General features: G+C 43.3%; 3 protein-coding genes across 3 annotated transcripts; 1 reads left to right on the forward strand and 2 right to left on the reverse strand.

Annotated features, from left to right (window-relative positions):
- Positions 1-42: 42 nt before the first annotated feature.
- On the forward strand, positions 43-1,917 carry LOC147049943 (glutathione S-transferase omega-1-like). Its single transcript, XM_085922299.1, has 6 exons — positions 43-188; positions 773-881; positions 951-1,173; positions 1,260-1,361; positions 1,442-1,548; positions 1,633-1,917. Exons 1-6 carry the CDS (start codon positions 161-163, stop codon positions 1,781-1,783), a joined length of 720 nt encoding a protein of 239 aa, XP_085778425.1. The 5' UTR covers positions 43-160; the 3' UTR covers positions 1,784-1,917.
- Positions 1,918-1,979: 62 nt separating this feature from the next.
- On the reverse strand, positions 1,980-5,328 carry itprip (inositol 1,4,5-trisphosphate receptor interacting protein). Its single transcript, XM_085922297.1, has 2 exons — positions 5,187-5,328; positions 1,980-3,991 (listed from the first exon to the last, which is right to left on the reverse strand). Exon 2 carries the CDS (start codon positions 3,928-3,930, stop codon positions 2,353-2,355), a length of 1,578 nt encoding a protein of 525 aa, XP_085778423.1. The 5' UTR covers positions 3,931-3,991; positions 5,187-5,328; the 3' UTR covers positions 1,980-2,352.
- Positions 5,329-5,540: 212 nt separating this feature from the next.
- fas (Fas cell surface death receptor) lies at positions 5,541-7,807 on the reverse strand. Its single transcript, XM_085922298.1, has 9 exons — positions 7,685-7,807; positions 7,463-7,563; positions 7,151-7,288; positions 6,941-7,061; positions 6,798-6,868; positions 6,640-6,732; positions 6,508-6,554; positions 6,241-6,259; positions 5,541-6,162 (listed from the first exon to the last, which is right to left on the reverse strand). Exons 1-9 carry the CDS (start codon positions 7,762-7,764, stop codon positions 5,882-5,884), a joined length of 951 nt encoding a protein of 316 aa, XP_085778424.1. The 5' UTR covers positions 7,765-7,807; the 3' UTR covers positions 5,541-5,881.
- Between the last annotated feature and the right edge of the window lie 8,092 nt (positions 7,808-15,899).

Raw genomic sequence — 15,899 nt, forward strand, 5'->3', positions numbered from 1 at the left:
AGAAATAAGAGACCTTACCCCGCCCATTTTTTTCCTTCAACGGTCATTGGCTAAGGCGTTTTCCCGGAAGTGAGCGCAAAATATAAACACATCTTCACCGTTTGTGCTTTTCATACCTGCAAGATTTGCAGCAAATCCTTCGAACCGGTTGACCGCAAAAATGGCAAGTGTGCAGTGTGTATCCAAAGGTAAGACATTTCATATGTGTTAGTATTGTTTTTAACAGCGCAACTAAAGAATGACTCCCATTGTGCTTCCAAATTTCCTTCTGTGTTTTTCTTGACAAATGCATGTGACTACACGTCTATGACCTCCGTGTTACATTTATTTAAGGTAATAATAATAATAGATCGGTTTTATATAGCGCTTTTCTAAACACTCAAAGCCGCTTTACATAGGTAGAGCGGGAGTGCCCCGTTAAATCTATTTTATTTTCACACTGCTGATCGTTTCGTTGTAATAAACAAACACGTGAGTGAAATGAGATTATAATTAAGTGAGTGGCAAAAATACTATTAACATGGCAAAATGATGTTAATGGTGAGCAACTAAAAAAAGTTTCACATCATTGGCGTGTGACTCAGCATTTTTTTTTCCAAGTCTCTTGCGTAACAATTGAGCGATTTCATTTCCTCCCCATGACAAGATATTTTGAAATCTTGCAGATTTTTTTTTCTATTTGCTTACAAATCTGGTTCGAGAAGAAAAAAAACCATGTCCCCAAATATGAAATCAATATGCAGTGTTAATATTATTACAAATATTTGCTTAGGGTGTGCTGCGCCCGGACCAGTGCCAGCCGGCTCCATCAGACTATACAGCATGAGATTCTGCCCATTTGCTCAGAGGACCAGACTGGTGCTGAATGCTAAAAACATCAAGTAAGTAAAACACCCCCCCTCGGTGTGATTTAAAACTCATTGTGACATTTTGTTTGTTTGGTACATTAGGCACGACATCGTCAACATCAACCTGAGAGACAAACCTGATTGGTTCCTGGAGAAAAACCCTTTGGGCCAAGTGCCTACCTTGGAGACCACGGCGGGGGAAGTTATTTACGAGTCTCCCATCACTTGTGAGTTCCTGGATGAGGTGTATCCTGAGAAGAAGCTACTTCCCGACACACCCTTTGGAAAAGCCCAGCATAAGATGTTACTGGAGAAATTTTCCAAGGTCACAAAATTTGGTTATGGAAAAAAATGAAATGCACAAGTCAATTCACTGGGTATTAAAAAAATGGAGTCTCAATTGTGTGACAGATAACGCCACTAACCTACAAGATTCCGTTGGGCAAACTGAAAGGCGAGGATGTCTCTGGACTTCATGCTGAACTGAAGCAGAAGTTCGGTGAATTAAACAAGGTTTGTTCACGATTTGTTTTCGTACTTTGGAGTATCAAAAAATGCTCGCTGGCTTTTGTTACATACCACATATATTCCAGGACCTGGCAAAGAAGAAGACAAAGTTCTTCGGCGGCGATTCAGTCAATATGACTGATTACATGATGTGGCCGTGGTTTGAGAGGTTGGAGGCCTTCGACTTGAACGAGTGAGTAGTCTTTCCAAAGAGCAAAGTGAATTGAAGATAAAAATGATTTGGAGTATGAATTAAAATCCCCCTTTGACCTCCCAGCTGCTTGGATGATGCACCTGAGCTGAAGAAATGGGTGAAGTTCATGTCAGAGGACCCTTTTGTCAAAGTTAGCGGGCATAGCGTGGACATCTACAAGGCTTACTACAAGACCTACTTGGAGGGCAAACCCAACTTTGACTACGGCTTGTAGATGTGAGACAATCTTGACCCACGCCTTTTGATTTTGTTACATTCTTATAAAAGTGCTGAGTCACACTCCATTGATGAATAATAAAACCTTTTCTGGTACTCTGCATGTTGCCAGGACTGAATTTTGCAAAGTCACCTTGTTGTCTGTTGGCAATTAATGCATATAAACCAAAATATCCACCAATAGTATAAAAAATAAAATTCAATTCCCAGTCTAAGAAACAAGTGATTTTATTGGTTGAGGTTAAATATAGTTTTGACAATAATCTATATAGCTGCCATCAAAATGAGGTATTTTGCATTCCTATATTAGGGGTCAACAAAACACCCCAGATATATACAAGATGCAACCACTCCTTCAAATAAAAATCGTTTGCTGAATAGTCCACTATATAGACAAAAGTATTGGGACACTTGATCCTATAGATGACATCATAGACAATGAGGAGAAACTTGGAATTTATTCAGAGGAGTGTCCAAATACTTTTGTTCGTATGGCGCAGCTACAGCAATACACGTCAATATATGCACCATAAATAAAAATAAGTGCTTTAAGTCTACCATTTTAATTCATTCTAATAAGCCAGATGAGGAGAGAGGAGCGTACTCTTGTAAAAGCATGGCTGCATTGCTCAACATCTCCTGCAGGTGGCGCACCGTCACCGCGTAAAGGTCCCTCCTCAACACCAACCCTCGAAACAGATTGATCGGAGCCGCTTTGCGGAACGTCTCCGGAAGCCGGATCTCCGGCGGCACTCTGGCGTTCCCGATCAAGACGTGATGGAGTCTCTTCTCCCGGAGGCTCCCGCGCATGAAGCCGAGCAGGTCTCTGAGTCTGCACTCGGTTTTGTCGGCGGTCCACTCGGACGGTTTGTTGAGCAGCAAGAGGTGCAACAGGACCGTCTTCCAGTGGTAGTCGGTCAAAGCGGTTCCCCCCGTGAGGGTCGTCTGCTTCCTGTGAAGGAAGGTGACCGCCTGAAGGCAGTGCAGATGGCAGGAATGTCGAGGTAGCGATTTGGCGACGTGTTTCAGCAGATTCCTCTCGTAGACTGCAAGCGAGAGAGGCCAGAACGGGTCCGGGGGTCCGTCGTCGTCTGAGGGGAAGTGCGAGACCAGATATGCGTCGGTGTCCACCAACTGGATGGCCGGTATGATGTTCACCATGACGGCTTTCCCCGAAGGGAATCGGACCTTGAGGGCACCTGGCGCATCCAGTCTGCGAAACGTGACCTCGAAGTCATACTTGTGGGAGATGCGTCCCCATGCTTTGGTGAGAGACACCTGAAACCACTTCATGACTCCATCCTTGGCCAAGAGCGGCATTTGTTTGGAGCAGAGCAGCTCATCGAGACTGCGGTCCACGACCTGCCCCGTGTTGCTTTTACAGTGTAGTAAGCACAACATGTCCTCTCCCAGGTTGGCGGAACCACACAGGCATCCACCCTCGTGCTCCCCGAAGTGGCTCACCTGGACGGTTCCACAGCCTTGTCTATCAGGAGGCACGTCGCTCGACGGTTCGCACCAGAGGTTGAGCTGGAAGTCCAACGGATCCGGAGGCGATAACGGCACCACGAGGTCGCACGTCGGAGGTTTGCGCACTTGCCAAGACTCGAACATGCTTCCGATTCCGACAAAATCCCCGACCTCCATGTCCGCCTCTCGATCGGAAACGCTCCTGAGGGATTCCAGGAGGTCGTCGGCAAAGCCCTCCACAAACTCCCTCATCCTCCCGGCGTCGTGGGACGAGTTGTAAGTCCATCGGTCGCAAAAGTGGCTCAGGAGGTCCTTGTCTAGTACCACCGCGCCGGTAGGAAGTTCCTCATCCTCGTCCAGCGACCTCAAGTCCGTCTCGACCTTGTCCACCCTGTTCATTTCGATGGCCAAGAAGACCACGAAGGACACAGTGCCCCAAAAGTACCAACTGTAACCTTCATCCCAGCCATCATCGGCTTCCTTCGCATCCACCCGCGAGAGCTCCGCCTCCAACTTGGCTCGTTCCCTTTCCAACCTCTCCGCGTGCTCCCGCATGCGTACCATCAACTCTTCATCCTGCTCTACGACGGTTTGGTTTTCTTGCGGAAACAGCGAGGGGTGGTTCAAAATGGCGGCGGCGACGACCATACACACCCTCGCGATGGCTCCCTGCATCTTCGGCTTGCTTTTGATCAACGCGTCGAAGGGTCTTGAAAACAACCTTGCAGCTCATTTCCTGGAACAGACGACAACATTTGTAAAGACGGATGATTCTATGCCTTAAGTATCAGTGGCTGGTATCGGCAGCCTCCGTGAGTACCCGATACTTACTAGCATACATAACATTGTTCTATTTGTAAATGGCGAATTTGCGCTTAACCAAATGACCAGCAGGAAAACAAAGCAGCTGCTTGTATGAAGGACTCCACCCATCGGAGGGAAGCAGACTAAATACAGCAGTGGCAGGCCATGTGACGCACTAACACTCGAGAGGAAGGAAGCCTGCACATCGTTTGTTGTTGTTGATAACTCCTTTTTATTAAGAGCAAACCTGAGATTTTTTTCTCCCTGAAAAAAATTTAGGAGGATATGAAGTTTATCCATCGTGAACTGTGAGAAATAAATGATGCTCGGGAAAGAATGTTTAATATTGCAAGAGGAAGTTACATAAGATGCTTTCATAGCTCTGCTGAACTTTGCTCAACTTTGCCGAGGCAACACAGGACGTTTTACGATAACGGAATTATTAATATAACGGAAACGCCCTCTCGCTAAAATAATCATATGGCAATTGGGTATGCGCATCAATGAGACAAAATGTCTTCTGTGTTGAATTTATAACAGAATTGCTGGACAATGATGTTGAAAATATCACCCTCAAATATTTGGGGGTAAATTTAAAACGGTCTCGTTTATGATAAATGACAGCATTTGGTTTTCATGGTTGGGGAATGAAAGAGATGAATTCTTTGAGGTGTTGCTTGGTGTAAAAAGTTTTACAACCACAGGCTTAAGTCATGGCAAATTTTAGTGCCTCTGACATTTTTCTGTTATTAAATGTCTTTAAGTATAATCATGAGCTCAAGTTTTCTGGGAGGGGAAAAAAAAAAAAAAAAAGGGACCACAACTCCTCCGGTTGTCCCGGGCAACAAAATAGGAACACGTGGGCACAGTACTGTAGTACAACGTGATTCCAAACATATGAGTCACGTTGTAGTCCGCTACAATAAGAAATGGGATGTAAGGCAGTATTCTTTAATATGTGGAGTTATTTTGAAAAAAAAAGTACGCTTAAGAAAAAGATCAATAGTACATCGCATCATGTCAACTTCGCGCCTTTAACAAAGTTTAGCAGAAGTTTGATACGCTGCCGTATAGAAATAGTCACTACGGTGGCCGAGACATGTCAGAAGAATCAAAGCAGAGCTTACCTTTGAGGTGATTTATTGTTGGGATCATGATGGGATTCTTTACGTGGTGGTTGTTCAGAATTGCTGACGCTATTTGGGGACTCAGGACGGCATTGCTGCATTTGGCTGACATTTCCTGTTAGGGCGCTCCACCCAGACGCGGAAGTCACGCCCATATTTACGAATCACCACATTTGGCTAAGACACTGCGCATGCGTATATCAAATGATTCTTGAAACTTGTCATTTTGTGATTATTTTGGCTAAATATGACCTACATTGAATATTTTTTTATTTATTTAACTGTAGTTCATGTTGCACTCGACTTCCGTGTTCACGTTCTTGTTCTTAGAAATTACAAATGATTGGAAACTCATTGTTGGAATAAATGACATTTCTTAAAAATGGCCACTTCCCTGCAATATAGTATAGCAAAGATGTACAAAATCGGTGACAGTGCATTTTAACGTCATCTTTGGAGTGGTTTACTTTGTTCAAAGTTCAAGTGCTGAAAGCAAAATAAATACTTTGGCACAAACACAAAAATCATGTAAACAATTCAACCCATATTGTTCCTATTGGCTTCCTCCATTGGTTTCCTTAACTCCAAAACAGACATACTGTGTACACGACATCATGGGCATAAAAAAATTCCCGTGAGACATTTATCATCTATCATGTTTGTTCTTTTTAAAAATAAAAAAAGTGCACACCAATTCAATTTTGGGATAAAATAGTCATCACCTTATCCGCTTTGTAATTTTGCTTGGTATTACGCAGATTTTGTATCAAAATGTTCATAGCGCCCGTGCCTTGCTCCTGTACCCACATCCTCAGAAGCTGCAGCGTGGACTCCTGATGATCATGCGGGTTGTCTAATTGGCAGCTCTCGATGGTAACGGGGTTCATCCCACTCCGCATTGCCACATTGTGCATAGTCTTCCACCCGAGCTCTTCTGCGATAGCGGGCAGTTGCCGCGAAGGGTCCGTATTCGGTACTAAAGGGCAAAGATGAGAAAAATCACAATCGTGGAGGTACGAGGGAAAGTCGTGGTGAAATCGAAGCGCATACTTACTGTTAACATGCTCCAGCTCCTGGGACAGAAAAAATACAAATAATCAATTAAGTTGCTTCATATTCCCAGAACGAAATATCAAAATGGCTACAATCACGCTGACAAACACGAGTCGGAGAGATCATTATTTGTTGTCGTTAAATGACCTCGAAGCTCATTATAATACAAATGGAATACGTTGGTGTTCCTCAGGGATCTGTTTCAGGGCCACTACTAAAGTTCTGACACACACATCACAAATATGCATACAAAACCGACAGCACTCACCATCTCAAAAGTCGTCGGATTGTTCGATCTCTGCCCATTGCTCCGAACTGATCGGTCATACCATCCAAAGACGAGATATGCCATTAATAAAACGAGCAAACACTTGACATATACTCGACGAGGATTACTCACGTTGATTCCTGTTCCTTCGGAAGCATAGACCAAGTATAATGATTAACACAATTGCACAAGCTACGGCGATTCCTGTCCAGACACGAGTTCTCTCTAAAGTAAAAATGAAAACGATACTATTTTATCACACCAACACCATGCAAATGTTTCAAGCATACCTTCCAATTTGACATTGCACACTGTGTCATTGGTGGCTGTGCAAGCTACTTTGATGCCTTCTATACCGCACCTGTCCAAAACAACAACAACAAATGTGATACAAACATAATCTGATATACTGTTGGGGGGGTGACCAACTTACTCAGTACAAGAACTGCACAGTTTACATTCTTCAACATTGGCGCTAATGCAATAATGATGCATTTTGCACCGGCACTTGGTGTCTTGGCCTTGGGTACAAGCCATCTCCATCTCCAGATTGGCTACAAAGGAGTATGTTGACATGAATTGTAGTTACGTCTTCATTTTTTTTTTTTTGAAATTAGTATTATTTTTGGGAAATAAAGTGTACCATTGATGTGTGAGCAAGACGTGCAGCGTTTGCAGTTGCTGTCATGGTTTGGGTGGTTGTTGTATGTGCCTTGCTCACACAGCTCACATTGTGTGTCTTGTGGATTGGCAGCAGTGCAGTGCGCCTTTAAACGCTGACCTGCAGAGAGAAAACATTTGTGGTAGTCATAAAAGTCATCTTTTTAGCATAAAGATGTCTCACTCCATCTGGTGGAACAAAAAACATGGATGACTGGAGTTGGTATTTTTGTACAACCTGCATCGTATTGATTTTTAATTGTATTTATGATACAATTTTGTATGGTTTCCTCACCTATGGCACATAGGCAACAGGTTGTTGATTCATGTTGGTAGAATCCATCAGCACACCGATCGTCGCTCCTCTTTTGCGGGCCCAGTGAGGCGTCGATCCCTCTGTCATTTAGGAGAATTCAAAAGTGAAAGTAACATTAGCGTAAGCCAAAGTAGCGTGCAGCTACTATAATCGTTATAGAAATAATAATAATAGTTTCAAACAGATTAAACTTTTACTTACAGCGGCAAATAGTTGTCGAACAAGACAAAGATGAAAAAAACCTTGAGAGACAGAGAGAAGGAAGAACAAGAGAGCTTCATGTTAAACCTGTAGCGACAGTTTACGGCGCATGCGCACAATGACGACGGTTTACTGCTATTCCGCGTTTCAACACTAGAGGCCGCTATTATACTTTGTAAGGAACGTAAGAAAGAAGGCAAATGACAAAAAGTGGTGAAAAAAGGTGTTTCGTGTTTAGTTGTCAAAAACCGTAAAAAGTTTTTTTTTACAGGGACATAGAATTTTTTAGAAATATGTTTTTATCAGTTTTTACATACATGATGTCCTTTTAGGGTTTTAAGTCGTCATGAGTTGAATTCCTAGTTGGAAAGACCTGACCTCACTTTTCCCACTATTGTAAAAAAATGCCTTTTTTTTTTCTGGATGATCTAGCTAATTTCAAGAAGATTTGGTTTTATTTTCTTTAGAGCTTGTCCTTGAGTTTGAGTGGTGTAGTTAGTTTTATTACATTCATACTTACACTCTTAAAAATACTGAGTTAAAGATTGGACCAACCCAGGAAGTTGGGACAAATTGAAAATAATAATTGGGTTGTTTTGACCCAATAACCCAGGAAGGTCAAATTGACCCAACTTTCCTGAAAAACTAAAAAACGAATATGAAAACGAATAAAACATCAAATAAAATGAAGCATTTTCAAATGCTGCATGAACAAATTGACACACACTAAAATGGCCATTCTAACTCCTCCATTGACTACATTGGGAAAGTTACGAGCTCAATTTTGAGACTGTGGCTCCGGCAGAACAGGAAGTCAGAAGTCGGGCCGCTCCTGCGCTACAGGAAATAACCTCAGCGTTCATGACGCTGGTCTCTGGGGGGAAAAAAGCTCAGCAACTTCCACTGATCCAACGCGGTTTTGTGTTGGCTGCGGTCAAAGGCACTCTAAGTCCATGCTTCTACACATGCAGTAAATCTGTAAAGCTGCTATGTTGTATGGTAAGCCGTTTCAGCAAAAAATATTTTTTGATATCCAGCTTAAGGTCAGTCCATGCACTAGTTTGCCCTTTGACCTCACTAGTAAGGCAACTAGTGAAAAAAAAAAAAAAAAAAAAGAACTGGGTCATGTTTGTCAATTTTTATAATGTCAAATTTGGACAAGAGAAATTAAGCATATGCAATACACGCTTCAATGACTTTCCATACATTGTGTCTCCGTGGAGAAATTGCCCACCCTGCAGCAACACGTCCAGCGGTTTGCTTAATTAGAGCTTAGTCTATCTACACGCAAAATGAGATTTGTGAGGGGGGCAAAACAATGGAGAGGAGCAACCGTTGGCTTATGGAAAGAGGAAGAAAAAAAAAAAAAAAGCCGGCTGGACTATCACGTCGTGATGGATCTGTCGAGACTATTGATATTGCGAGGGGAAAATCCCGAGCGGGACTTAAGAGGCTAAGCCGAGCTTGTAGGCTGGGCCGCGCTGTCTTAAACCCCGCTTGTCCCGTCCTTTACCTCTCCTCTGAGCGGTTCACTTTATTAGGTACACATGGATGCTGGGTAGGTTGGCTACATCATAAGTGGAGGGAGAGGTTCAAATATTTTGGATGGTCTAAAGAAAGGCACACTCTTGTCCCTCTGTCCGTTCTTTTGATCAACTTTCATGTCCCTCGTCCGCAAAAAAGACGTCCATCCAGGACAGACGGATAATTCCGTCCTTGGGATGGAATGCCCTTACATTATGTTGAGGCTACAAAAAAAAAAACAAGTTGAACTGGGTGAATTTTCCCACAATGAGAAAAATAGAAAATCTAAATCCCTTCTTCTTTCGAAATATTCTTTAAGACATGAGCCAAACAAATCAATTAATCCGCCTTTTGTGATAAAATCCCTATTCGCCCACGCATGTTTGTCTTTTTTTTTTTTTTTTAATGCAACTAAAACACACAATACATGCACACACACACACACACACACACACACACACACACACACACACACACACACACACACACACACACACACACACACACACACACACACACACACACAACAGAGCTATCACCTCCCACCCACCCGCCTGGAAAATATTAACCTCATGTCACCTTTTCATCTAACTTCATGCATCACCCGCACGCCACATGTGCCCCCCCCCCCTCTCCCATCCATCCCCCATGCACTTTATTTTGTTGTTTTGGTACTGGTCCTCCTGGCTCAAAGAGAAAAAAAAGCTCCTCAAGAAAGTCACTAGGGACATCTCCGTCCGAAGAAGGCCAGAGAATTCAAGGAGTGGAGGGGGGGGGGGGCCGTTTGGTTGGAGAAGACCAAACGGCAGGAAATGAGAACGCTCCCCCGTGACTGGACCGCATGTGCAATCGGAGGCCCAGATCAGTCGGAGGATTAAAGGAAAAAACAGAGAAAGTTAGCAGCTAGGAGGAGGAGGAGGAGGAAATGTTTGAGCGGCCTATAAATAGACGACTCATGTCGGCGATGATTGCGAGAGCCATGCGAGCATTCATTATTCAGCCTCGTTTTGCCAGCTGCAATATAGAAAAAAAAAAATTCATGTCACGACGCCACCTCAGCGGCCTTTATGTCAAAATCGCGTCATTTGTTTGTGGACACAGGATTTGACGGTTTGAACTATTGTTATTTGTACAGTATACGAGCAAATTACACATTTTTTGAAATTTCATGCTTTTGGTGTAGTACCACCTATTGCCACAACATGCCAGGCAGCAATGAGCTCAACTGGGAAGAACGCAGCACATTAAAGAAGGAAGAAGCAATTATAAGCCTCCATATTAGTCCATTAGCTAACAAATAATGCTAAATGCTAACGTAAATTAGCATCATTGTTACAGCAATTATAAACTTCCCGTGTTGTGAAATACCGCTTACTGAAAAAAAACAAAAATATGATGGTTTATGCGATATAGCGTCCCGGGAAAGATGTATTGCCATTTAGGTGGAGTTGAACATTTCCGGCCCATCATCAGTGAATAGATTGCGTTCGACCTTGAAGGTAGCGTTGCATTAAATGACCACAAAGCACTTAAAAGCCGCCTCGGTGGTCTGGAGATGCTAATTGTCTTCCACGCACACTCAAGAAGCCATCTGCTTTGTTTGAGCATGTCCACAGACACAAAAGGGATTTAAGCAAAGGGCCCTCCCAATAAGCCCTCAAAGATATTTCGGGAGCGAGGTGCGAGAAGACCGACGCCATCGCCCCTTCTTACGAGTAGAAGGAGGCTTTTTCTTTCTTTTTTTTTCCATTGAGGGAGGTGCAGGAGGCCTCATTCATAATTCAGAGGCGTCGTCGCAGCGATGCGAGAGAGCAGGACGCATCTGTCTGCATTATGCCAGCATTGCCTCGCCGTTGCATCACCCGGTCGGCTCGTTCCATTTTTTTTCTCCCCCCCCTCTCTCTCTCTTTTCGAGAGAGAGTTTTAATGCGCCGCCTATCAGCGTCGCTCCGGCTACGGTCTAATTTCGGCCCTCGGATAAGAGCCTTTATTTGTCACACCGCCCTCTTTTCTTTTTTTTTTTTTTGGGGCCGTTTCCTGAGCTCGCCTTGCCAAAACGTGGACTGTATACGATAAAGAACATGTAGAGGACGAGAAATGATGGGACTGATCATCTAATGGATGAAGGAGTGTGTTCAGTATGCATATTATGAGGGCCAACTGGAAGCCCATCCCCCCCCCCCCCCCCCTCGCTTCTCGATGCACACACGTATAGCCGCCGTTTCCACACACAAAGAGGCGCGTGTGCCTTATTACACACACACAGCTGGCTGCTGGTCCGTCTGACCTAGTTTATATCTGTAGGCCGCTCTTAATGGAGAGCCCGGCCGGCGTATTATTGTGCCACTCGGGTTTACCATTTGCATTTCTGCCCCGTCACGGACAGATGGCACCAGAGGTCGAGCTGCTTCCAGGCCTTCACTCGTACTCGGCGGGCAACACGATAATAAAGCGGAAGGCCTCGCACACGTGGAAAAAAACAAAGCCTACCTGTTTGTTTTTGGAGATTTGCTCGAGGAGATCTAATGCAGGCGTGGATGTTAAGTATGGAGGCGGGCGCTTGTAATGTAATGGTGGCAACTGCTTGGTTTTTTTTGTCTCATATTTTCTGTGAACTTAAAAAAAAAAAAAAAAAAAAAATCGACACTATTATGGACTATTAGATGCCGATTCCGATGTTTGGCAGTGTTAGTCCGGCAACCGATTCATCGGCTGATTTAAAAAAAAACAGTTTCTTTAAATACTCATATGTTCTGCCTTACACTTTGTCCTTTAATTATTGAATTACAACAGAAAGAAATTTGCAAAAATTGGACAATTATTTGCAGTTTGTTTTTGGTTATGGTCAAATTTTGGTCATGATGCTTGTACTTTTACAATCAAGTCTTTCTTTTTTACTAATAATAAATAAATAATAAGAAAATAATCATAATAATAATACAAAAATATTAATACATTAAAAAAATTAAATAATTAAAAAAATAATTAGTTAAAACTACTGTACTGGAATGCATCCCATATAATAATATCAATAATAATAATAGATTAAAACTACTGTACTGGAATGCAGCACAGTCCTTTTATTTGGAGCCCACCACTCAAAGCAGCCCTCATGGATCTTTTTTTTTTTTGGTCTGATTTGACATTATATAGCAGGGGGATTGGGGGCGCGGGGGGCATTGGGATTAGGATTAGCAGCTGTTTCCCCTCAAACGGCGGCAACGATACGCTGGCGCTGATGGCAAATTAATAGATGAATAGAACATGCGCCAGTCGTCTCAGATAATGTGCTCAAGCTCCCGCTTTCAGAAATAGCGAGGAAGGTGTCCTTTTCTTGAACCCGCCACGGTGTGCGTGTGTGACAGGAGATCTCCGCAAACACACACACACACACACTCAGTTGAGAAGTAGCAGAGTGGCAATGGGAGGCATATTGTGGCCGTGAGAACGGTTTAAAACATGATGACTTTAATCTGGCCAGCACAAAGCCAGCTCCAGATTACGTCCGTTGCCTCTCAAGCGACTCTGCCGCAGATCCGGTTTAGATGACCCCCCCCCGCTCGTTAACATTTGTACAAAAAAAAAATATTGTTTCAAATTTTTCTTCAATGCGTGAGAATAAATGTTTTTCAGAAGACAAGCATTTGACAAAATTCAAAGTCATTGTTTCAAATAAGGTCAAATGTGTGATTTATTGCCACCCACTTTGTAATTAAATACCCTATAGAGTCATTAATTAGACACTGGAAGCACTTCACTTCACAATAAATGCTTCTTTGGTGCAGTACGATTTCATTTTGTCAGCGTGGAGTTATTCATTTTTTGCCGGCGGGGGACCTGGCTAACAACTGACATCATTTTCTTGTGAAAGAAGAAATGATGCAAACAAGTTTCCTCTTGCTAAGTGCTGATGGAGCCACAGTGCCCACCCACAAAAAAAAAAAAAAAAAACTCCGCCAAGGAATGAATATCGAATCAATTTGCAAAAATGACAAAAAGTGACCATTTCAAACTCGCTTTGGCCAAATGTCAACACGTCAATTATCTGCTCTCACGCCAGTCATGTGATAAATAACTGCCAGCTGGTGGGTGGGTGGGGGGGGGTCACAGGGGTTGCGTTTTGTGGTGGGGGCGAGGCGTAGGGCACGGGTATCAGTTAGCGCCGTCGGGATTAGGGAGTGTCGTCGTCATCATGGGACTGATTCACATTAGCCTCCCGATGACACGAGATGAAGGAGGAGGAAGGGGGGGGGGATTACCCACGCTCCCTCACTTCTGGATGGGAGTCAGGTAGACAACAAAGCCTGCCACAAGCAACCAGGATAAAAAAAAAAAAAGAGGCTATAAAAAGTCTACACACCCCTGTCAAAGCATGAGGGATGGGAGCTATATATATATATATATATATATATATATATATATATATATATATATATATATATATATATAAAAAGTCTGAACAATTTATTAAATATTGAGATTGATATTTTTGCATTATTCACATACAATGTAAATGTATTTCCAATATGCAAACACATTTATTGTACATTTTTCAGACTTGGTTTAGGGATATAAAATATGACCCAAAAAAAAAAATCTATTTTCATATGCTACCTAAGAAAAAAAGGTGCTAATGTCCCGTATAAGTGCAACGTCAGTGCGCTTGGGTTAGGAAACTAAGCTGTGCTGCATTGTGCACACTGTGCTTGCTACATGTGAGCCATCTGTCCTCTTCTATGTGTGTGTGTGTGTGTGTGTGTGTGTGTGTGTGTGTGTGTGTGTGTGTGTACTTAGATCTATGTACAAGGACATACGGGGATAGTATAGAATATTACAAAGCCTGCAGAAGGAGGACTTTCCATTGCTTTAGGTTCCAACTACTCAAAGCCAAGCTAAACATAATGCAAGTTCCTCTTATGATAATGCTGTGCTCTTTTGCTTCCGGCTATACTGCAGAATGTCCGACACAATAGATGCTATACGTGCGCCACATTGATCATACACTACATGGATGGATGTGTGTGTGTGTGTGTGTGTGTTGAGGAGGGGTCAGGGGCATTGACAGCAAAAAGTATTTCCATGTGTTTCCTACACTCACATATAAACATTGATGAGAAAATACACACACGCTAGCTAGCGCACACACAGTGAGTCATAAGGTGCGTGAGGTTTTGACAGTCAAGTCAAAGCACTTTGAGTTTATCCGTCGACGAACAGTTTAGCTCGTAAAAACCGCAAACGAGCCGTCGACCCCCGAATGTGCTAACGTAACGTAGTCCAGCTAATGGAAATTAGCATGGATGTAACGCTAACTTGACATTTTCCATTCGAGCAGAGCGTATAACAACACCAAAATGTCGAACCAAACTAGATTTAAAAATAGCTTCATGCTAACATAATGCAAAAACACCATAGTCGGGCTAATGGAAATTAGCATTCATTCTCAGCATTAATATAATGAGAATGAATATACGTTAGGACTTTTTTTTTTGCTTTGCATGCTTATTATTGACTCCTCCCTTTCCCTCCTCCTCCGCAGACCACCGTGAAGAGGAGGAGGAGGAATGCATGTACACACACACACACACACACACACACACACACACACACACACACACACACACACACACACACACACACACACACACACACACACACACACACACGTACACGCCATATGTGTGAGCACCAGTGTGGGCACAGTGCACTGATCCAATATTACGCCTGTGGTCCTCGCTGTCTTTATGGGGAGACGGTGGGAGGCTGGCTAGGATTTTGTACATTCTCGAGCATATTTATTATGTGTGTGTGTGTGGGTGTGTACTTTCCACAGACCCCCTTTGCTACACGGAGGGCCAGCGTGAGTGTGTGTGTGTGCGCGGTGCTCCATGTGTGTTTAAGCTTTTTTTGTTTAATTTCTACTTCCTGTTTTATTCTCGGCCTAATCCAAACGCAACACAGCTGCGCGTGGAGAGAACACGAGGGATGGGGAGATGAAGGCAGAGGGGAAAGGACGGACGGACGGACGAGGGGGGGGACGGGTTGCCGGGTCCTGGCGAGTACGGCCGTGCTACCAACAGATGGAAGGGAAATGGGGTTACCAGCTTGGATTTATCTTCTTTGTAGGCCAGACTACAACAGACACCGCCCACCCCCCCCTCTCTCATTTTTGGTCATAATACGACGTGGTGTAAATCTGCATATTTGGAGGTTACCCCCCCCCACCCCCGATTACCCGCAAGACTCTCGAGTCCAACAGAACCATTTTTACTATCCCCCCCATTTAGAATCGTAACATCAATTGCGACAACTAAGAATTTACAGCCCACAAAAGTGAATAAAGTTTGGGTGGTCTAGGAAGCTTTCTTGGACATTTTATTGCTTTCTAGTTTTGTGCTGACACGGACTGACAATTTGAGAAAGGTGGAAGCCTCAATGTGACCCAAATAAAAGGCCTCACTCAGCATGTAGTGACACGACCCCCTTTTTTTTTTTTTTTTAAACCAGGTGGGCAATCTGCCAGATTATGTAAAACAGGGTTTTCCCCAAACTTTCACGACATAATTGCAAATCACAAGGCAACCCTTGGATCAGAATCTTCTAAAATATATCAATAAGTGTTCTTCGTAGATTGCCATGACGACCCCAGCTAGCATCAATGCTAAGTGTGTGTAACAAACTTTCATCTCAT

Source organism: Syngnathus leptorhynchus, chromosome 10 (assembly GCF_054491065.1).
Source record: "Syngnathus leptorhynchus isolate UIUO chromosome 10, UIUO_Slep, whole genome shotgun sequence".
NCBI lineage: Eukaryota > Metazoa > Chordata > Actinopteri > Syngnathiformes > Syngnathidae > Syngnathus > Syngnathus leptorhynchus.